The sequence below is a fragment of the Asterias amurensis genome, chromosome 3 (genome assembly GCF_032118995.1).
Source record: "Asterias amurensis chromosome 3, ASM3211899v1".
Classification (NCBI taxonomy): Eukaryota; Metazoa; Echinodermata; class Asteroidea; order Forcipulatida; family Asteriidae; genus Asterias; species Asterias amurensis.
The window spans coordinates 3,014,162-3,038,733 of NC_092650.1; the positions used below are offsets into that span (position 1 = coordinate 3,014,162).

Below are 24,572 nucleotides of genomic sequence, written 5' to 3' on the forward strand. Positions count from 1 at the left end.
CAATCTTTGCTTTCTCCTGATCGAAATTGTGGGTTGGCATGCACAACCAGGGCCCAATTTCATAGCACTACTAAGCGGCCGATTTTGTGCTTACTGTGCAATTTCCATTTCATAGCGCTGCTAACTGTTAGCACACAAAAAGGCATGCTAACCTTCCGGTGCTTACCGCACGAAAACAAATGACGTCACAATGCAAATACATGGTAAAGGCTTCATATGGCCGCCCAATTTTTCTGCTAACTTGTGAAATACTACAGTAAGCACGAATATTTGCTTACTGTTAAGCAGCGTTATGAAATTGTCAGTTGTTGTCAGAACCACCATAATGGACATATAAGAGAGATGTCAGCTTTCTAAACTGTATCTCCACCGTGTTATGTGTCGAAATCACACAAATCCAAGAGTTTCTCTTTAAATGGAAAACCCCCCAGAAAATCTAAGAAAGAATTGATTTTCCTGGAGCAGTCGTGCCATTTCAAGCAAAGTATCAAACGGTTTGCCCCTGAAGAAGTTTCAGCATCCTCTCCTGATACCCTTAAGGAATATGTGTCATGTCGTGTCTGGTAGTATTGTATGAAACACAATCGCTGAATGTATAACCAGCGCTCCAACATGAACCCACCAAAAAACCTCATGATGAGAAAAACGTGCCTTGAGCGTTGTCGCTCTATCAAAGTGCAGTGAATCTTTCCTTACCGAAGCTTCGGATATTTTCAGGCGATATTTTTTTTGAAAAGTGGAGGGGATGTGAAATGATACATGAGTCTATGGTTGCAGATGGTACAGCTGGGGCTGAAATATGGAACTTAATTCAGTTGTTGATTCCGCAGGTTGTTTCGGAATTCTGTTACTCCTGTTTGAATCGCCTCAGGGAGGCCATGTTACAATCTGAACTTCTTTCTTTTATGTTTTTTTTTTTTATTTATTATATTATATACTTTCCTGTATGTTTTTCTGTGGAAATATTGCAGGCATTGGTTCTTGTGGCATTCGCCATTGAGTTTTGTTTGTTCCAATTAGACTCAGGGCTGTCTTAGTCACCAGAAAATGCAGAATATGATGAATATTTTGCAGGGATGTGATTTCTCTGTTTTTAACGGGTTATCTATTTTTTTTACACCCCCCCCCCCCCCCTCATTTCTAAATACCTGAAGATAACATGCAGAGTAGTGCATTTAAAGGAACGTTAAAGCCATTGGACCCTTTTGGTACAGAAAAAACAAAAACAAATCACAGATTTATAAATAATTTACAGGGTTTACAGAAGGTAATGGTGAAAGACTTCTCTTGAAATATTAGTCCATGACATGCTTTACTTTTTGAGAAAACGAGATAGCGAGAATTACGGATTTTTTTTAAACACATGTCATGACACGGCGAAACGCGCGGAAACAAGAGTGGGTTTTCCCGTTATTTTCTCCCGACTCCGATGACCGATTGAGCCTAAATTTTCACAGGTTTGTTGTTTTATATATAAGTTGTGATACACAAAGTGTGGGACTTGGACAACACTGTTTACCGAAAGTGTATAATGGCTTTAAAGAATTGGTAAGAACCAAAAATCGTGAAGATTACAGATTTACATTAAAACTTACACGGTCTAATGATGATGATGATAGTAGAAAACATCCCTTGAAATGTTTCTGTCTGAAATGTCATATTTGATGAGAAATAAATAATCTAATTTCGCGTTTGGAGTTTATCGCTCAGGGAGCGTTTTATTCATTTTTGTTTTGGCATCGATGCAATGCAAAACTTGTAATCAGTTTTTCACTATTCTCTCGTGACACAGATGGCCAATCGATCTCAAACTTCTACAGGTTTGTCATTTTATGTATATGGTTGGTTACATAAAGTGCTCACAATGTCAGCCACGTTTTTTGCTAGCAAGACCAATTCTGTAATGTTCCTTTAAAACCAAGAAGAACGTATTTAAGCAGGCTTTGTGCTTGCGCTCACAGCTCTGGGTTTTTTCAACAGTCTTTTGTTTTGTTTTCTACTTATGTTATTTTGTTTTTCTTGTGAGGCGCTGTGTTACTTGTAGAGCGCCATAGAAATGTTTATTATTATTATTATTACTATTATTATTGTTATTATTATTATTATTATCAAACACATCCCTGATTGTGAGTGAAGCAAAGTGTAATTGGAAAAAATCTTGAAAACTTTTTTTTATATTTTTTATGAAAGGAAAGGAAGGGACACACCCTCGGGCCAGTTACACGTTAAAAGTTTACAAAAAATAAATGCATCGTAGAGAAACCTAGACGGTTCACAACGCCTTCCTCAATTCAGAAGGGAAAAAAGTTGTTTTTCCACTAGAGATTGTGCAGTGTTTCAGCAGGCATCCCGGTGGCAATGATATACTGACTTGTTGTTGATGTTGCAGTCCATTACCCAACAGAGCCATGGGCCATTCTATTGTCCTCTGTGATGTCATCTGTTCCCGATAGCATCTCTTTAAAGGCACTGGACACCTTTGGTAATTGTCCAAAAACCAGTACTCTCACTTTGTGTATCCCAACATATGCATAAAATAACAAATCTGTGAAAATTTGGACTCAATTGGTCACCGAAGTTGGAAGAAAATAATGAGAGAAAAAACACCCTTGTTAAAGACACTGGACACCTTTGGTAATTGTCCGAAAACCAGTACTCTCACTTGGTGTATCCCAACATATGCATAAAATAACAAATCTGTGAAAATTTGGACTCAATTGGTCACCAAAGTTGGAAGAAAATAATGAGAGAAAAAACACCCTTGTTAAAGACACTGGACACCTTTGGTAATTGTCCGAAAACCAGTACTCTCACTTGGTGTATCCCAACATATGCATAAAATAACAAATCTGTGAAATTTTGGACTCAATTGGTCACCGAAGTTGGAAGAAAATAATGAGAGAAAAAACACCCTTGTTAAAGACACTGGACACTATTGGTAATTGTCCAAAAACCAGTACTCTAACTTGGTGTGTCCCAACATATGCGTAAAATAACAAAAAAAACTGTGAAAATTTAGACTCAATTCGTCACCGAAGTAGGAAGAAAATAATGAGAGAAAAAACACCTTTGTTAAACAAATTTGTATGCTTTCAGATGCCTAATAAAGGGGAGTGAGGAAATAACCTCATTCTCAAAAACTACATTGTTTCAGAGGGAGCCGTTTCTCACAATGAATTATACTATCTCCATTACTTGTTACCAATGGTGTCCTGTACCTTTAAACCAAATAACAGACTTGAAGGGAAAACTCTTCCAATTTCATTATAATTTCTGGGGAAAAAAATTGTATGGTTCCAGGGTATATTTTTTTAACGTGTGAATAAAAATGTCAATTGAATTATGACAAGCAGGCGCATATTGAGAAATAATTTTGTCCAGGACTTCTTTCTAGTATGGACTCTTTTAATTGCTGCAGATGTGGTCAGAACTGATGGAGAACATAATGCTTATCTTGAAGTAATTCAAACTGAAGAATGACGCACATTTACTTCAAATTGGATTAGCCATTAGACAAAATACACACATTATGAAAGCTGGGTTTTTGTTCAGTCCGATTTCAATGTAATCTGCAAAGGATTAATTAGTTGTGGTGAATTGAGTAATTCACACAACAGGAAGAGTAGCGTTTTCCCTGCAGACCTTCGGAGAATAAGGTTAAGTGTAGAGCCCAAGGCAAGTGTCCTCCGTGGCGTTTGTTCCTCTCCTCTAATTAGATTCTTCAAGATGTAATTCAAGATTGTTTCTGAAGTGAGATGCTCGGGAGACTTTTTGGAGGAATGGCTGAGGGATCGGTAATTTGCAGTTGGGGTGTGCTCCTTGAGTAAAATGGCTTTCCAATTTCAGAAAATGGAAAGGAAGTAATGAAGTCGCATGTTGGACGGTGGTGAAGCAGTCGGACAACATTTTTTAACACACAAAGTGAAACTTTAGAGAAAACCGCAATTGACATTAAACTGTTTTTGAAATCGTTACAAACAAATCTGTGAAAAAGTTGACTCAATAATGAAAGAAAAAACACCCTTGTTGCACATTGTGTGTGCTTTCAGATGCATGAAAAAGCTTCCAGGCCTGAAGTCCTTTTAAAAACTTGAGCGAGAAGTTATCGCTTTCTCAAAACTATGTTACTTCAGAGGGAGCCATTCCTCATAATGTTTTAAACTACCATCAGCTCTCCTTTGCTCATTACCAAGAAAGTTTGTAAGCTTTAAATAAATGTTTTGAGTAGTTACCAATAGTGTCTAGTGCCTAAGAAAAAGGTCTTTGGAGAAAATATGAAATAAGGGTGTAGTTGCCGTGTGCATCTTGCAGGTGTTGAGGGAATTGCTCAGTTGTTCTAAAGGCTGTTAAAGGCCCTTTTTGAGGGGGGGTAGCTTCCAGAGAAGCAGGTGTTTTTTTCCAAGCCTACTGTACTCAATAGGTTGAGATAGGTCGCTAGTCTCTGCAAATAGAAGAAATTGACTGCCGGGTCTTCGGTTGAGACTGATACGACAGCTGGATCTACAAAATACTTGATTGCAGGAATTTTTTTATTTTTTTTCCTCTAGCCCCTGGCGTGAAATATTGCCGACACTTTGCAGCGGCCACTTATGAATTTTTGTAATAAATATTGAATAAATGACTGTTAATTTGACAGTCCTTATAATTCAATATTTAGCAACAACGTTTGTTTTTAGTTGGCAATATTTGTCTATCCATGTTCTTTATTGAAACATTGAATGGTTAACCCCTTTTTATTTTTTTATTTTTTTATTTTATAGAACCAATACTACTCACAAGACATATTCACATGGTGTTACCACAAACCTCTCTTAGCTATCCATTTTTATTAAGTCAAAATTGATATGCAGTCTATACAGATTTTCATAATTCCAGATTTGAGATATTACTCATCACACTCGCAATACACATTTCTAAGAATATTGGAATTGCAGACTTCTCCAATAAATCAATTTTGTTGACACAAACTACATGTTTCCTGCTTGTCACCTCGACACCTCGTCTTGTTACTGGAGTATTTTATGACTAAAACTCTCTCGACATAAATCAGCAGGTCTGATACTTTACGAAGGCAATGAAGGCTATTGCCTCCGTGGCCCCTTGCCATCGCCTTGGTGCCCTTGAAATGCTCTGCAGTGGAAATTTCCTCAAAGGATATCCTTGTCAAAAGGAGAAAATGCCTTAGTGCCCTTGCCCTTTCAAAAATGAAGCAAAGAGACCTGTTATTTGTTCAAATCCATCAGGTTTTTTGGTCATCCGGTGAGTCGGTCACCATAATTCCTGAAATACTTGGCACAGAATATGCCCATCCAAATTAACAATTTCCTCATTGGGTGCCCTTTTCCAAGGAGATAAAAACCTTGGTGCCCTTACCCTTTCAAAAACGAAGCATACAGTCATGAACCAGCTATATGCTTCAAATTCTCAAATAAGCTCTGCCTAGCATAAATCCATGCCGCTCCCTGAAACACTTGTTCACTTAGACTTTCATTGGGTTTCATTATGTTTTGTTTATTCTTCATTTTCTATTGTATAATGTTTTCATTTTGTGTAGGCGCCTTGAACAGTTTTCTGGAAAAGTGCGCATTATAAATCCATATTATTATTTTTATTAACACATGAATATGGGATTTGAGGCATTGCATGTTGAGGTATCAATATATATTTGGTTGGTGGTAACACCATGTGTGTATCTACTTTAGAGAACTGTTTGTTCTTTAGAGAACAGTCTTGCTTTGTATTCTACTATCATGGGGTAGTATTTATGAATTCGGGAGACTTCTTAAATCTAAAAAGAACTGTCCTGCTTTTTAACTACTACCTGGGCCGAAGGTAGAAAATCAGACGGGATTACTACTTTAGCTTTTAGTGGATCGTTATTAACTTCACTACCGTGGAGTGAATTCTTAATTTCGTTTCGACTAGCTTGCTCTAGTCATCGTCTCTATGCTACTCCCTAAAAAATACTTGAATAAAGCACACAGGAAGACAAATTCCGAGAGGAAAAAAAAAAACCTCAAAATGAATTCCAGAAGAGAATGAGATTAGAAAGAGGACTTGATGAACATTTCTTTCAGCACTTGAGTAAGCAAGCAGGAAAAGAAATTCAGCGAGGAAACAAATTCTTCAAAATGAATCCCAGAAAAGAATGAGATTGTAAGAAGGAATTGATGAACATTTCAATCAAACCTAGTAGGATATTCTTCATGACCTAGGGGAATACAGCAAGTAGATTTCACTTTACATAACTTACACAAACTGTCTCGTATCTGCATTAATTTTTTTTCTCCTCAAGCACATCTCATAAGCAAGCAGGAAAAGAAATTCAGCGAGGAAACAAATTCTTCAAAATGAACTCCGAAAGAGAATGAGATTGTAAGAGAAGGAATTGATGATCATTTCAATCAATGCTAGTCAGATATTCTACATGACCTAGGGGAATACAGCAAGTAGATTTCACTTTACATAACTTACACAAACTGTCTCGTATCTGCATTAATTTTTTTTCTTCTCCTCAAGCACATCTCTTCGTCTGACTTGTGTGTCAGTTACATGGACATGTATTATACAAGCTTAAAGGCACTGGACACTATTGGTAATTACTCAAAATAACTTTTAGCAACAAAAACTTACTTTGGTAACGAGCAAAGGAGAGAGTATAAAACATTGTGAGAAACGGCTCCCTCTGAAGTAAGGTAGTTTTTGAGAAAGAGGTATTTATCACTAAAATATGTGTTTGAATTGATTTCGAGACCTCAGCTGAGGTCTTGAAATCAAGCATCTGAAAGCACACAACTTGAGCGACATGGTTTTTTTTTCTGCTATTATTCTCTCGCAACTTTAACGACCAATTGAGCTGATACTTTTACAGGTTTTTATTTTGTGCATATTTTGAGATACACCAAGTAAGGAAGCTAGTCTTTGACAATTACCAAAGGGGTCCAGTGTCTTTAAAAGCTGATAAGTTGCTGATATCTTAGCGTCTTACTGTCTGTCTAATTTTAGAGTTTGTACGCTGAAGGGCTTTTAGCAGTAACAAAAGCTTCACAATAATCTATGTGTATTTTCAAAGTTGTAATTGACAATGCTAACAAATGTTCCTGCATGTTCTCAGCCCAAAGTGCTGAATATATTTGTTCCGTACCACTTTGTCATTACTATTCTAGACAGCTCTTAAGGAATGATATTTCAAAAGCTTTTTATCCATATGAATAATCTTTAAAGACTTAAAAATTTGTTGGGTTGATTGGGCAGAAATAATCTATAAAAAAACGTAAAGAAAGTACAATTTTGTAAGTAAAAGATGAGTGCTGCCAAAAATCATATATACATATCAGGTTATAAAATGATTGGTGGGTAGCTGTGTTTACAACAAAGCGTGAGGATAACCATAGTGGACCTAAGGTAATATGAGGGATTGAATTTGATAGCTACAAGATAGACTCACATCTTGATAAATAAAAATTATTCAATTCAATTTGTGACTTTCGGTATTAATTTAATAACATGATTGAGTATGGTGTTTGAGGCATTACATGGTGAGGTATTAACAGATATTTGGTACAAGTATCTACCTGCAAGGTAGAGTTTGTTCTTTTGAGAACTTGTCTTGCTATATATATATTCTACTATCGCGGAGTAGATTTTCAGAATTCGGTAGACTTCTCAGTTCTGAAACAAACTGTCCTGCTTTTTAACTACTACCTGGGCGGATAGTAGAACATCGGCCAGGACTGCTACTTTTGCTTTAGTGGAACGAACGAGGGGACTTCTCGTTATTAACTTTGATATCCACAGAGTGAGTTCCTAATTGTGTTTCGACTAGCTTGCTCTAGTCATCGTCAAGTAGACAACCACAAACCAAATATATAAGACTGAGAATTCCAAGATTTCTGGTTTATTTTCTTCTTGTTGAAGCACATCTCGTTGATGTCTTGAAGCCCCACCCTTCAGCTCCTCAATCAGCACGATCTCATTCAATTCGAGACAAGCAAGTCTGTTCATCTGAACCAGAGACTACATCGAGCTCAAGAGATAAATTACTTGGACAGTTGACGTTGCCGGCTTTTGGCTCAGCGAAGGTTTCAATTTGTAGTGAAATAAACCAGAGACTAGTGTGGCACGAAAAAGCAATTTCAGGTTGGGCGAAATTTACACTGCTACATTTACCTTGCCAAGGGTAGGCGTGTACAGAATTGCATTGTAAATGAGGGACTGAAACGACTTGAAAGTATTGGAAAGATTTTTTTTTTTAAGATTAGGAAATTTGCTATGACCCTGTTTTGCAATTTTATTATTAGAAGTAAATCATAATATGTTAGGGAAAAAGATGTGGAAGATTTCTCAATCTCTCATATTGTTTGTATCCGATGAGACTTTGTTTTCCAAATTACATAATCTTCAAAACAAAAAGATGGTTTGTTATGTTTCGGGAAACTATAAATAAAAAATGAATGAAATTAATAAAAGAAAAAAACACCCTTTTTGCACAAATTTGTGTGCTTTCAGATGCCAGAGAAAGGTTTTAGGCCTGGAAATTTTTGTGGGAAATTACCTCTTCCTCAAAACTGCCTTAAGGCCATTGGACACTTTTGGTAAACAGTATTGTCCAAGGCCCACACTTTGTGTATCACAACTTCTAATATAAACTAACAAACCTGTGGAAATTTAGGCTTAAACGGTCATCGGAGTCGGGAGAAAATAACGGGAAAACCCACCTATTTTTCCGCACGTTTCGCCGTGTCATGACATGTGTTTAAAATAAATCTGTGTTTTCGTATCGAGAATTGATATTGTTTTAATGTTTTCTCAAAAAGTAAAGCATTTCATTGAATAATATTTCAAGAGAAGTCTTTCACCATTACCTTCTGTAAACCCTGTAAGTTATTTGTAAATCTGTGAACTTTTTGTTTGTTTTCTGTACCGAAAGGGTCCAATGGCTTTAATGGCCCTTACTTCAGAGGGAGCCATTTCTCACAATGTATTTTACTATCAACAGCTCTCCGTTGCTCATTACCATTTGGGTAATTACTGAACGTGTTCAGTGCCTTTGAATCCTGTGAGACCCAGGTGTACAACCAAGCTATAATGGTTTCCCATCCTAGCAATATGGAATAATTACCGAGCATTAATTGCTGTCTTTAACTTAATGACCTACCAGCCTTAATTATGATCAGCGGCCTTGATGAACTGGACAACATTTGTTGATGTGGATGTTACCATGGCAATGAGATACATTACCTCATGGCAATGTACCTGTTGATAAATAATTAGACAAGTCAGTAGGTCATGTGCGTGTCCCATTGCGCATGATTGGTGTGCAAAGGGGTCACAGAAGCCATGGCCTGTGATGCCCCTTATCTTGGCCTTGGTGCCCTTTCAAAAATTCCCATAGACTTTATATCCAATGGAAGTGCCCTTTTCAAAATGAAAATGGCCTTGCCCTCTCAAAGATGAAATTCCAGGCCTGTGGGATGAATCAAAGTGCAAGCGATATAAGCAGCTATCGTGGCGCAATGATTCTGAAGCAGTTCGGCACACAACTATAAAATAAAGACTTCGAGGAAGACTGCTGGCGTCAAAAAAATCAGACCATTAAACTATTTTTTTTGCATTTATACTATAGGTCCTTGGTTGGTAAGCAGTTTGTAACAGTTACATGTAACTCTATTTTCTCAAAGTTACATGTAAAAAGGTAAACTACAGAAAGGCGACTTGTTGACATACTATATTTTCAAGATGGCGCTTCTGCGTATGGTTTATTAGAAAATGAGATTATAAAACGGTGCAAGTTGAAGGTTCCCTCTTGTGTCTATTAAAAAAAATACAAAATAATGGTTATTTTTTTGTAAAAGTGTTGTTTTAAGAATTCTTAAAAAAGCAAGGTATTGAGTAACAGTTGTTTGTTTTAGTGCAATTCTGACTTGACAGACAAGATATTGTGGAGATGTTTTTAGTCTTCTTGTTTACTTCTGAACTTCAAATACCACGTCTAGTCTGTCCATATATCTACAGCTGCTCGTGCCAAACTAGGAGTTAGGAGTCTGACTGACTTAAAAGCTGAATTCTGACAGGTTGTCATGGGGAGCTAGTCAAGGCTAGCCTCCCTCGGGCATTAGCGTTCGGCTTTTTTTCTCCATCCTTCCAACCATTCCCTGTAAGCTCTCTGTCCCTCCTCTGTCCCCCCAAGTGTAAATCATTCTTATTTGCATTATGGATTGTACCTTGTCAATGTCCTGGTAATAAAGGGGAAAGAGTGCAGTGCCTTTAAAGGCACCGGACACCTTTGGTAATTGTCAAAGAACAGTATTCGCACTTGGTGTGTTCCAAAAGATGCATAAAATAACAAATCTGCAAAGTTGCAAGAGAATAATGAACAAAAGAGAAAAATACCCTTGTTGCACAGGATTGTATGCTCTCAGATGCATTTAATAAAAGGCTTCAGGCTTGCAGTCGTTTATTTTTTTAGTGAGAAATTACCTTTCTCAAAATCTATGTTACTTCAGGTATGTTTTATCCAGTGTAAGATGCAGCCCTCTTCATTTAAATGCCATCCTTTTCTATTTCTTGCAGTTCTGGTCCATGTTGTTCCTGCTTATACCCTGATGGCATCTCTCCATCTTCTCTGTCTATCTCTTTTCCTTTTCCCTGTCCTTGGTTGCCAATCTATTATTCTTGTGGTCCATCTCTTGTCATTTCTTTGGGCAGTGTGTCCAGCCCATCTCCATTTAGCTATTGTTTTATTGTCCTTATGATGTCTCTTACTCCAGTTTTCTTTGGTATATCTGTGTTTTTATTCCTGTCTCTAATTGAAATATTTAGCATTTTTGTCTCTCTATTGCTATTTGTGCTGTTCAGAGTTTATGTTCTATTAGTTTGGTTGATGTCAATGTTTCTGCTCCTAACATTATTGTTGATAGCCCACACTGATCATATACTTTTCTCCCAAGTGTCATACAGGTGTGTTTTTATCACCAAGTATTCCTTGAACCAAAAAATGGGGATAAAAGGTGGAAATCCTGACCCAATCTCTATTGATTCAGTGCAAAATAATGAATAACTCTGACCTCTAAATTTGACAACTGATCCGTCAGAGGTCTTATGATTGATTGATATCCCTGCCCTCTATCCCTCCACGGTCATTTGTAAAACCACTGGCAATACAAGGACTTCATCGGCTATGCGGATATGCAGGCACCACTCTAAATTCAAAATCTATTGATTTTACCGTTTATATTAGGACGCCATGATGCGCAGGTTGTTGTTTTTTGACGGCAGTTGGAAGTCAAATTGTGTTTATCTTGACCGGAGTCTTACGGCTGGGAAGAGATGCGCCTTGTTCTGCTTTAATGAAAGTGAATTTTGTCCTTAACTTTTAAAGGGTTCAAGGACTCTTTTGTACAACACAAAACACAAGCGTCCACAGATTTACATTAAACTTGCACAGTTTGAAGAGAATGATGGTAGAAAGCTTCCCTTAAAATATTACTTGCTGAGGTGCTGTAGTTTTTTTGAAATGAGTAAAATTATTTCAAATTTGTCTTAGTGAGACAAACAAATTATTTTAGCATGTACAACAGATATAGCGACTCTCCTTAAAACATTGCTGTGATGTACTTTATTGGCCATCAGTAAGGTTTAATCTTTGTTTTGCAGGAGAGTCAAAGTTCACTTGGAGTATTACAGTTTCTTACGCTTTGTCAGTTTCTATTCTGTACATACTGTAGCTCTATTGGTTGTTATCATATTTTACGAGAAAATAGAATTAGCTGTTGCAAACTGCTGACCAACCCACAGGGCCTATGGTATAAAATGCAAACAAAAATAGTTAATGCCATAGAGTTTTTCTACTCAAGCAATAGTTGCGATAACGTAACCCTCCTCCCAACCCCTCCGGCCTGGCGGCCGTTGGGAGGAGGGTTACGTTATCGCAACTACTCAAGCAAAGGCTGATATATTTTACACATGTTTATCTTTTGGTTTTAAAATAATAGAAAGTGGAGAATATTTTTTAAATATTTTTTATTGGATTTGATTTTGTACAGCCTTCGAGAAAGACTCTGCTAGGGTCGAAATGTCTGGCCATTTACCCGGTACTATTTCTTGCATTTACCCACAGGTCATTTTGGTTGTTAAGCAGTTTGCAACAGCTAATTATATTTTCTTAGAGTTTTTTAGCTGACACTTTGCCAGCGAAATCTTTAAGGATTGTAGTTTGGACTTATTCTTCTTTATGTGAATATGAATTATTACTCTATTTGTTAGATCTTCCACTATTTGTGATGAATCTCAAATAAAGATTTTCCTTTGTGTTTTTGTATCTTCATTCATGCAGGGATTGTCGTTCAACCAATCTACTTGGAGCTTATAAAGAATCCCACTCAGACGATATCACCCAAGTAAGTATCTGCCATCAAAATATGTGGAAAATATGTGGAAAGTATAAAAGAACCATTTCAGGGTCCTGGGGTGAGTTCACAAAGATAGTCTTATTTTTAGGACTAGTCCTAAGAGTTATTATCAATTTCAGGCTAGCTCTAAGCTAGGATGAGTAACTTGTCCTAACTCAAGATAAGACTTGTCTTAACTCTTTGTGAAATCCAACCCCAGAGACTTATTTCATTATGGGTATTTTTCGTGGTTGTGTTCAGGAAAATAATGTTTATTTCTATTCTCTAGTTTATAATAATAAGAAAATAACCAGTAAACAGTTTTTTTTTCCGTCAAGGGGTTTTGGTCGTCTACATCAGGCAAATTTTGACTGTGGTTCAGAATTACTTTGGGGTTTTGGGGTTAAATTTAGTTTTAAAAACACTGAAAAGAAAAAATGGTATTCTTGACAAGACAAAGTTAAAAAGTCCACTCAATTTGTGGAACTTTGTCATTCAATTTTTGAGGAATTTTTTGAGGAATTGTTTCATAAAATTGACATGCAAGACGCTTTTACTTTGGGTTCCTCTTTATAAGATCAGAATGACACTGAGACTTGCTCTAAGTCTTCCATGTTATTCATTTGACTCTCTATTTCCTAAGGTAGAAAATAAACTACAAGTTGCCATCACTAGGCAAAGTCCTCTCATTTTGTGGCACTTTGGAATTCAGTTTTAGGAATTACTTTGTAAAATTGACATGCCAGTTTTCTTGGCGATCATCTTTTAAATCAAAATGAAACTAAGACTTGCTGCGAGTCTTCCATGTTATTCATCCGAATGTCTATTTCCTATGGTAAAAAATAAAATACAAATTGCCATCGCTAGGCAAAATCCTCTCATTTTGTGACACTTTGGCATTCAGTTTTAGGTTTAATTGACATGCCAAATGCTTTTACTTTGCGTTCATCTTTAGAATCAGAATGAAACTGAGACTTGGTCTAAGTCTTCTATGTTATTTATCGGACTATCTATTTCCTATGGTATACAATAAAAAACAAGTTGCCATCGCTAGGCTGTTGGTAAGTGCAACATGTCACTAGTGTATTGATCTAGTCAATGATATGTACAGTTCGAGGAGATTGGTTGTATGTTTCAAAGTGTCGGACTGAGTATGTGGTTATTAAGAACCCCCCTCCGGGGGCCGCAATCCTTATGGTTGCCTAGTAATACCATAGTCCCTTTCTGTCTCCCCCTGGGTGATATGGAGAGTGTAAGGCGCAATTAAGAATCATAGACACATTTTGAAGTCGGAGTCCGTCCAGATGAAAAGATTTGCCGACAGCAGAAAAGAATAATGAGTTTTTTATGTTTTATAGTTCACTCCATTCATTATAAATACATTAGAATCATGTGATTTTTACTGTGTTACTCGGCGCCACTGAAGTTTTTGTTAATAGAAGAACATCTTTATTTATATGGGATTTGAGGCATTGCATGATGAGCTACCATAATTTGGTTTGCGGTAACACCATGTGTGTATATACTTGCTAGGTAGATTATTTTCTGGAAATATCTGCTGGAAACTGTTGACTTGTATTTTGGTCACATAAGACTCACACTCAATAAGAAGACTGTCTTTTCTGACTTTTCTGACTATTATTTTCAAATGAGATATGCTTAATTATGAAAAAAAAAAAAAAAAAATCATTTTCAAAACACATTTTGCTTCAAATGGTGTTATTTGTATCCAATACTTTCATTTCATTTTATTTGCACACAAACAATATTTGCTAAAAAAACATGGGAAAATTACAAATCAAAGGATCTACCCAAAAAAAATTAAAAATACAGGAGTTTTAAGAAGAAAACAAATCATGTCAAAACACCAAAGTACTGAGGAACCCTGGCTGGGCAGGCAGATACATGAAGGAAACAACCTCCAGTGGGAGTGGTGCACTTAAACCATTAGAAGCAATTGCTCAAGAAGGTTGTGGGGAATTATTGACCTGCAAACAAAAAGTGAAACTTAAAGGAACGTTACAGAATTGGTAAGAAACAAAAAATCGTGAAGATGACAGATTTACATAAAACTTCCACGGTCTAATGATGATGATAGTTGAAAACATCCCTTGAAATATTCCTGTCTGAAATGGCATATTTGATGAGAAATAAATAATCTAACTTCGTGTTTTGAGTTTATCGCTCAGTGAGCGTTTTATTCATCTTTATTTTGGCATCGATGCAATGCAAAATTTGTAATCGGTTTTCCACTATTCCCTCGTGACCCAGATGGCCGGTCGATCTCAAACTTCTACAGGTTTGTCAGTTTATGTATATGGTGGATTACATAAAGTGCTTACACTGACAGCAACTGTTTTGTTAGCAAAAACCAATTCTGTAATATTCCTTTAAACTGTGATAAAATGGACCATTTTTTCAGTAATTTAACCCTGCATGCTGGGTGGAAATTCTCCTTGGTTTGTGGGTGCTCATTATACCTCTAAATGTTCATTAGACTGTTTCGCTTCGTCGCAGTTTTCTGTATAAATAATGCTTTTTTCTTGTTTCTTCTTCTCATAGCAAAACCCATATGTCATTCAACAGGTATATCAATATATAGATGTCATTCACACTGGTCATCACTGCATGTTTTTTTATGCATGAGTTAGGATTCCTTTGTAAACCACCTGTTAATTAATTGTACTCACCTGTGAATGTTGTCAAGTTGGTCTTTTTTTTTTTTATTCTTTAAGAAACATGGTCAAGTTTTGTTGTGTAAGGATCACTTTTGTTAGTCTATGAACAGTTGTACTTGTAGCTTCAATCCCGGCCAAAATGCTTGGACATTAAACATTCTCTCCCCCGTCCCCCGTCCCCCGCTCAATGTTTGACTGCTCAACGCAGAAGACCGTGCAATCAGAACCAACATTAAAAGTGGGTAGGGGGCCCCAAAGTGATTTTGCCGAGATTGTAGACCATTTTAGTGGCGGGCTCTTAATCCAATTTAGTCCATCAAGAGCGACTGGTTCAACAACATTATTTTTGTTTAGATATGGGCCATCACTGCTGAAGTGCAATCTGGAGGAAATCTGTGCTGGGCAGCACAGTGTATTTTTTACTCAAGAGTGCTGGGCAAAATTTGTGCGTAACATTCACTCTTTTAATCAAATCAAGATTTTAGTTTTACAAATATCTCAAAAGAGATAACCACATGGTGTTTCTGCAAACCGTTCCAAGCCAGGAATTCCATCTTTGAAAGGGAGATGCAATTTTCATTTTGCAAAGGGCAATTCCACTGAAAAATCTCAAAGTCAATGGAAAGCTTTTGAAGGGGCACCAAGGCCAAGACCAGGGGCACAGGGACCACGCCCTACGTGTAATTCCAGGCCTGAAAATGGTTATTCTTCCACCATGCAAAGTTTCAAATTTGTACTTATAGAGACTGGACACTATTGGCAAATGTCAAAGACCAGTCTTCTCACTTGGTGTATCTCAACATATGCATAAAATAACAAACCTTTGAAAATTTGAGCTTAATTGGTCGTTGAAGTTGTGAGCTATGAAAGAAAAAACACCCTTGTCACATGAAATTGTGTGCTTTCAGATGTTTGATTTCGCGACCTCAAAGTCTAATTTTGAGGTCTTGAAATCAAATTCGTTGAAAATTAATTCTTTCTGGAAAACTACGTCACTTCAGAGGGAGCCGTTCTTTACAATGTTTTATGCTATCAACTTCTCCCCATTACAAGGTTTTATGCTGATAATTATTTTGAGTAATTACCAATAGTGTCCACTGCCTTTAAAGTCAAGATTAACAAATCATGTGTCGTTGAATAATTACTCCTTTCCAAAATCAATATTAACATCAATGAGTTAGGACTATATGTAATATTCTTTTGTGGCTGATGCTGAAGTGAAAATTAAATTATTTGAACATTGGTTTCAACACTTAGCTGCTAGAACTCAACGCTGAGTTGTTATGCAGAATACTGTCTTCACTCGTAGACTAATAGTGATGCACATTATTCATGATAGACATCACTGGCTGCATCCCATAGGAGTTTATTAAATCGAGCTGCTTCTTAAAGGGCCAGCTTTGCCTTTGGAAAACTGTCTGTAAATACATCCACAGTTTACATTAAGTTTCTTTAAATCTAGCTGTTTAAAGGGTTTGGGCACTTTTTGTACAACACAAAATAATAATAATAATAAGCCCTTTTGAGGCATCTGAAAGCACGTGAGAAGACCAAGTGAGAAGACTGGTCTTTGACAAATACCAATAGTGTCCAGTATCTTTAAGAGGAATGTTTATCTTAAGAATGTCCTACACAGAAAGATGTCAACACTGTAACAAATTTGTCTCTCAACGAGACGCTAGTTTCATCCATGTGATGTGTGAGCAAGATTTGATGATGAAGAAGCTGATATTATCAGCCGATGGCGTCATAAAGGGAAGGCTGTCTGAACTTTCTTGCATGTGTTGCTGATAACAATCATAGTCTTGTCTCTATACTCTGTCAGAAAAATATCCATTCCACCAAAATCATTTGTTATATAATGTAAAAAAAAATCCATTTCTTCAACTATTTTGTTGTGAGTGTATTCACCACTGCATTTTATTTGATGTTTTTTAATGTCTTATTTTATTTATGTTATAGTATGAGAACATTCAGTTGTTTATTATTTTTGCAAGATTTTTGTAAATATTATTTCCTTTATTTTGACAGTTTTTTCTTTTTTAACAAACAAATTTATTAAGGGATTTAGTGTTTTTTTCCAGGGCAACATTTTTGTCATGAGAGATTAGGGACAGAATTCTAAATGTATACACATACTTAATGACAAAAAATGGCAATAATCTGCAGCAATTCTTTATCCCCGGTGCAAATTTAAGATCTATTAAACCGTTGCGGTACCCACTGCTAAATGATTCAAACCGCCTCTAGCTACCGGGCAATCGCGGTGGTCTAGTTGGTTAGACATCTGCTCTAGATTGGCAAAGGGCGCGGGTTTCGAATCCCAACTGAGCAGTATGCCTTTTATTTTGTTCACAGAGCTTGGGGAACATTCTTTATCGCCAATGCAAATTTAACATCTATTAATTCTACATCTTGTAATGACAATTAGTGAGGGACTCAGAACTTCCAAAAATTATTTTTGTTGTGGACAATTTGTATTTTGTAATCAGGTCAATGCAACTTTAAAGGGAAGGTACACTATTGGTAATTGTCAAAGACCAGTGTTCTCACTTGGTGTATCTCAACATATGCATAAAATAACAAACCTGTGAAAATTTGAGCTCAATTGGTCATCGAAGTTGGGAGAAAATGATGAAAGAAGAAAAAACACTTGTTGGACGAATTTGTGTGCTTTCAGATAGGAATAAAAGACTTCTAGCTAGACGTCTTTCAATACTTAAGTGAGAAATTACCTCATTCTCAAAAACTACGTTACTTCAGATGGAGCCTTTTCCCACAATGTTTTATACTATCAACAGCTGTCCAATGCTCGTACCAAGTCAGTTCTTAAGTTAATATTTGTTTTTAAATCAACTGTTTGATGTGGTTGTATTTCAGGTCAAGTTTCATCCCACAAAGCCAGCAAGTCTAGCGACAGGCTCAACCGATGGTTTAGTTTGTGTCTTTGACATCAGTCAGAGCAGTGAAGAAGATGCCTTAGTGACGACACTTAACTCAGAGTCATCAGTGGTAAGTAAACAGACAGACAGACAGCCCGCCGGCAAACACACAGACTGAGGATTGCTTGGAACATTGTTCCTACTGGAACATAAATCACAAACAGACAAACCAATTTTATAGAGCTGCTTAAAGACACTGGACACTATTGGTAATTGTCAAAGACCAGTCCTCTCACTTGGTGCTCAATTGGTCGTCGAATTTGCGAGATAATACCAAAAGAAAAAACCACCCTTGTCACACGAAGTTGTGTGGTTTTAGATGGTTGATTTCGAGACCTCAAATTCTAAATCTGAGGTCTCGAAATCAAATTCGCGGAAAATTGCTTCTTTCTCGAAAACTATGTCACTTCAGAGGGAGATTTCTCATGATGTTTTATACTATCAACAGCTCCCCATTACTCGTCACCAAGTAAGTTTTTATGCTTATAATTATTTTGAGCAATTACAAATAGTGGCCACTGCCTTTAAGCAGAAAATAGTGGCGAATAAATTTATTTGCTAAGCAAAAGATAAGTCACGCACTGACAACAATGCAAACTTAATGTAGTTTGGGCTGGTAACCTGATTCTGCAATGCAATTCTTTTCTGTGCTTAGCGAGTTTTTGTTATAATTCATTAATGTAACAGTATCGTATGTAATCTTCCAATAATACTTTAAAATTCCTGTGATGTAATTCCCATCAAAGCTTTAGTGAAACCTTTCAACCTTTAAAGCCATTATACACTTTCGGTACAGAAAAAAAAGAAAAAAAAAGTTCACAGATTTACAAATAATTTACAGGGTTTGCAGAAGGTAATGGTGAAAGACTTCATTTGAAATATTGTTCCATGAAATGCTTTTCTTTTTGAGAAAACATTAAAACAATATCAATTCTCGATAGCGAGAATTACGGATTTATTTTAATCACATGTCATGACACGGCGAAACGTGCGGAAACAAGAGTGGGTTTTCCCCTTATTTTCTCCCTACTCCGATGACCGATTGAGCCTAAATTTTCACAGGTTTGTTATTTTATATATAAGTTGTGATACATGAAGTGTGGGACTTGGACAATACTGTTTACCGAAAGTGTATAATGGCTATAAAGAATATTGTTTTACGGAAAAGTATTTCCTATGAGTTTACAAACTACTGTGAAACTTGAGATGTGAAACGTGACTTCTTGTTTGAATTCAGAGTCGGATTGGTTGGTGTGGCTCCAACAGTGAGTATCTCTATTGCTTGACGCACACTGAGACTATTCTTATATGGGATGCAGTAGAGGTAAGTGTTGTGTTTACAAACCCTTTGCTATTCCGTGTAGTGTTTACTTTCCCTAACATGCAACACTGAGGGCCCTATAAGCGGACTGCTTGTTACGCGCTTATGCGGGCGCCATGTTTTCCATGGAGTTGAGTTATGAATAAAGTTCATGTTCCAGGCATACATTCCGTTCTAAATGTGTTTATCTTTAAAAACACCAAAGTAAGCATCTATCTTTTAGGAGACATACGCCTTTTGGCGACAGTTATTTTTTTACTTTTTATTTAACTTTTATGCTCTCCTGGGCACCCCACTGTTGTCTTACTTTGTTTTCTTAAATATTTTTAATGTATGTATATGTGCTTGTAAATGTGATTGCCCAAATAAATATTATTATCTCACTTTCAATTTCAAATTTTGTATATTATATCGAATTGTACAAAATGACAATCTTTGTTATCCAGGGGTGGATTTGACACATAGTTAAGACTGGTCTTATCTCGAGTAAGGACGAATTTTTTATCTTAACTTGGGACTAGCCTTAAGTTTTTAATAACTCCTAGGACTAATCCTAAGTTATGACTTTGGTTGTGAAGTACCCATGGCGACTTTACAATGTTTTATACAATTGTTGTTTTCATTGTAACAGAGTACTGACTGTTCATACATAAAGACACACATAAACCAATAAATATCATCACTCAAAGACAGGACTATCTCAGATCTCAGACCTGTATGCTTCGTTTTGGAAAGGGCAAGGGCACCAAGGCATTTTCTCTTTGGTAAAGGGCACCCTATGATGAAATTGTTAATTTCTACTGGAGCATTTCAAGAGCACCAAGGCATTGACCAGGGGGCATGGAGGCAATTGCCTTCGTTGCCTCCCTTGAGTATAAGGCCTGCTATCTTTTAGGGTCAGCTATACAGATACAATGAACAAACAAGAGTAGTGAATATGGCCTATAAGACACACCCCAACTCACACTCAAAGAAAAAAACTAATCGTTTTTAATTTGATCGGAGAAAGTCTTCATTAAAGACAATTCCAATAAGGCACATGAGATGATTCCGTGAAGCCATGATTTGTAATCATTAAGCGTACATCCACGACAGCTAAACTCATTAAAGTACACCTGTAATTAATCACATACGAACACCTCTTAAAGATGGCATCACACTCCTTAGAGTTAGGAAGCAATTATTGAGAGAGTTTCTCAATCAAGGACACTCTCGCAACTGGGCTGTTTTTTCCCTAGAAAATGTTAAAGGAACATTACAGAATTTGTAAGAAGAAAAAAAAGGTGAAGATCACAGATTTACGTCAAACTTACACGGTCTAATGATGATGATAGTAATAAACTTCCCTTGAAATACTTCTGTATGAAATGTCATGTTTGATGAGAAATAAATAATCTAATTTTGCATTTAGACTTTATCACTCAGGGGCGTTTTATTCATTTTTTCTTTTAATATTAAGTGTGTCATCGGTTTTTCACTATTTTCTGGTGACCCAGATGACCGATAGATCTCAAACTTCTACGGGTTTGTCACTGTATGGTGGATAACATAAAGTGCTTACACTGCCAGCAACTGTTTTCTTAGCAAAAAACAATTCTGTAATGTTTCTTTCAGAGATAATATTTTGCTTTAATGGGTTTTTCTGGATGTTGACCTAGGACTTTAATAATAATAATAACTATAATAATATAGGTATTTATAAAGCGCCTTTAACAAAGATCAAAGCACTGTACAATACAAGGAAACAAACCAAAAACAAAACTACAAAGAATTTAATGACGAGGCTGACTGAAAAAGTAGGTTTTAAGGTTTTTCTTGAAGATGGCAGTTGAAGATGGTTCCCTGATGAGTTTAGGTAATTTGTTCCATTCCTTCGGAAGAGAAAAAGACTTGTCTTTCTTCACATTCTCAGTCTTCAGATTTTTCGTATTTTTTATGTCTAGAAGGTAGACTGCTTGGAAGAATTAATCAAGAATTGTCTGCACTGAAGTGCCGGATGTAATTATTGTCTAGAAACATTTTCTAGACCTTTCATGTTATTAGTCTCTTCTTTCATCTCCTTTATTCCATTGCAGTCTTCCGTTCTCACAAGATTTGATGATGTCAGAGAAAAACTTGCTGTAAGTGTTAATTTTTAGTTATTTTTTATTTGCAAAAACAGTTCATTCTTTTATTTTTTGTACAACTATCTGTCACTATAAGTTATCACACAAGAGCAAGTGGAATACGAAAAAATATAGCGCTTCTGCGTCCCATATCCAACAAGGCCGAAATGATAACGTATTTTTCTTCAAGCAAATTTGACGCGCAGTTAGAACACACAGGCACAGGATGCAATATGGGCTTATGTCACACTCCTTGTTGCTATGGATTGACCAATCGGAATCAAGGATTCATGCCTACTTGAAGATAATATCATTTGTTACAATATTGAGATGTATGTCACTGAAATGTGTTGTTCAGCATTTGTTTTCTTGTATATAATATTTTTATCCCAAATTAATCACATCTGTCTCTGTATTTTGTAGGAGGGCGATCAATGCAAAGTGGATTATCTCGTGGATTGTTTTTACCATTCACCTCTCAAGTCACTGGTCGTGGTGGGAGGCTCATTCACGTAAGCTAATCAATAATCTTTTTAACAAAAATGCCAAAGTGTGACCGGCAAAGCTAGAGGTTGTTATTCATGATGAACTACAAAGGTTTATTTCGAACTTGATTTAACAATGTTAGTTATTGATAACCAACAGTTTATGGCCTGCGTTTTGACCCAAGTGGAGTCTTTCTTGGAAGCTAGTAGACTCTGCTAGGATCAAGACTTCAGGCCATTAACGCTAATTTTTTTTTGCATTACCATAGGTCCTTTTCATTGGTAAGCAGTTTCAACAGCTTATTTTATTTGATATTAAATTCATTCAGTTTTACTTGTCAGTTTTACCTACCAAACATTTGCCTGTGATTACAACTTATGGTATAGTAGTAGTTTTGAAGTTATTTACCCTGTCATTACAAAAAGGGTTATAAATAATGAATAGCACTCAGGCGAGACAGGAAAGCATTGTAATAATGAAAACATGGGGTTGTCATAAATCTTTACTCCTCACTGTCAAGTCGAACCAGTTAGCTGTATATGTTAAATGTCTACTCAAATATGTTTCTATATTGCGAATGCAAATGCGATATCAATTTTGACATCACAAACACGCAAACGAATAATTTGCATCAGTTGAAATGCAGTGAAGTTCAGGGCTGTGGCATCAAAATTCTAGCGGTATTCGCAGGAAGTATGAGCCGGGCGTAACTGTCTTTATCTTGAAATGATTTATTCATGGATTCTCTACACTTCCTTGCCGGTCAATGCCTCTGTGTTGCTTTAATATGTCATAAAGACTTCTAATGGAAGTGCCCTTTACAAAAATGAAAGTGATCGTGTATCATTGAAGATGAAAGTCTACGTCTTTAGTTCCCCAGCCCCTGGACAAAGATATTAACAAAATAGGGAGACCGTCAACATAGGGATAGACAGCACAGTTTGGTAGAGCGCCAGCACGTTAATCCGTAGGTCGTTGGTTCAAATTCCGATATAGCAAATTTTTCTTTGTTGAGCCCCAAATGCAAATGCGATACAAATTTTGACATCACAAATTTGAAAATGACTTGTGCTCAATTTCTGTGAAACATTCGCAGCGAAAACAGGGCTGTGACGTCAACATTTGTTTCGTATTCACAGGAAGTATGAACCGGCTTTACCCAGTCAGTTTCCCTGGTGGTTTGCTATTTGATAACCATTGGTTGTTCTTCTTTACAGTGGCGATCTGAACCTATTGACTGTTGGCAGAGAGAGGGTTCATAAAGTACGTTCATTACCGACGGCCCACTCCGGGGTGGTTCGATGCCTGCACTGGGACAATAAGGTGAATTGCTTTTCTCCAGAATATTTGCATGTTCTTTATTTGACAATTTTTTTTCCCCGCTTTGTCCTCAAAGACAAATTGGGGTGAAAAATGAAATTCTAATGAGCAGGCTGATCAGCATTTATGTTTTCAACATTTTGAGAAAGAAGACAACATTGTTGCTGTAAGACTTTTGTCAGTCCTGGCAAACCTGCATTGTTGATGTCTTTATATAACAATTATCATAATTTTTCTTGAAGTCTGAGAGTCTGATCACAGGTGGAGAGGACTCCATGTTGACAATCTGGCCTGGTAAGGAGCCGCGGCCCCGCCCAACATCAACAGCAACGACCCCCACCTCTGCAACCACACCCACTAACCCACCAAGGATGAGACGGGCAGAGAAGAGAGGAGCAAATGCAGGGGTAAGTGGCAATAAGATTGAGGCCTTTACTTTGTGGTCAAAAGGCACTGGACACTATTGGTAATCCCTCAAAATAATTGCTAGCATAAAAACTTGGTTTTAAAGCCATTGGACACTCACTGAACACAACAAAAATTTAAAGTTCACAGATTTACAAATAACTTAACGGAGTATCTTTAGCCATGTTATAATTATGTCTCAATTCTGTAGACTGTATAATGCTTGTATTACATTTGATGCTTTTGTTGCTGTTGCCAATATTGAAATAAATGTCTAAAACAACTTACAGGGTTTACAGAAGGTAATGGTGAAAGACTTCCCTTGAAATATTATTCCATGAAATGCTTTACTTTTTGAGAAAACATTAAAACAATTATCAATTCTCGATATCGAGAATTACGGATTTATTTTAAACACATGTCATGATACGGCGAAAAGTGCGGAAACAAGGGTGGGTTTTCCCGTTATTTTCTCCTGACTCCGATGACCATTTGAGCCTAAATTTTCACAGGTTTTATATATAAGTTGTGATACACGAAGTGTGGGCCTTTGGACAATACTGTTTACCAATGTTGTGCGATTGCTTTAACAAGCAACGGATTGCTGTTTTTGAGAAAGAGGTAATTTCTCACTCAAATAATAAAATACTTCAGGCCTTAAGCATTTTTTAGGCATCTGAAAGCACACACCAAATTTGTGCAACAAGTGTGTTTATTTTCATTCATTATTCTCGTGCAACTTCGATAACCAACATTGAGCTTAAATTTTCAAAGATTTGCTATTTTATGCATGCTTGACTACACCAAGTGAGAATACTGATCTTTGACAATTAATAATACAAAGGTGTCCAGTGCCTGTTATAATCAGAAACCTTAAAAAAAAAAACTTTAGAAATAAAAGTTGTACTCATTGAATACTTTGTTGA

The 24,572-nt window shown here is 36.6% G+C and overlaps 1 protein-coding gene across 2 annotated transcripts in view; it reads left to right on the forward strand.

Annotated features, from left to right (window-relative positions):
* LOC139934601 (WD repeat-containing protein 89-like) overlaps nucleotides 1-24,572 on the forward strand; it is a 74,500-nt gene that overhangs the window by 46,751 nt on the left and 3,177 nt on the right. The window contains exons 8-15 of one of the 2 annotated variants that reach the window (XM_071928889.1): nucleotides 12,335-12,398; nucleotides 14,952-14,975; nucleotides 17,948-18,079; nucleotides 19,247-19,333; nucleotides 21,406-21,450; nucleotides 21,859-21,947; nucleotides 23,139-23,244; nucleotides 23,484-23,648. In XM_071928889.1, coding sequence (XP_071784990.1) covers nucleotides 12,335-12,398; nucleotides 14,952-14,975; nucleotides 17,948-18,079; nucleotides 19,247-19,333; nucleotides 21,406-21,450; nucleotides 21,859-21,947; nucleotides 23,139-23,244; nucleotides 23,484-23,648 — 712 coding nt within the window. The remainder of the gene's footprint in view (nucleotides 1-12,334; nucleotides 12,399-14,951; nucleotides 14,976-17,947; nucleotides 18,080-19,246; nucleotides 19,334-21,405; nucleotides 21,451-21,858; nucleotides 21,948-23,138; nucleotides 23,245-23,483; nucleotides 23,649-24,572) is intronic. The other variant, XM_071928890.1, reaches the window with a different exon arrangement.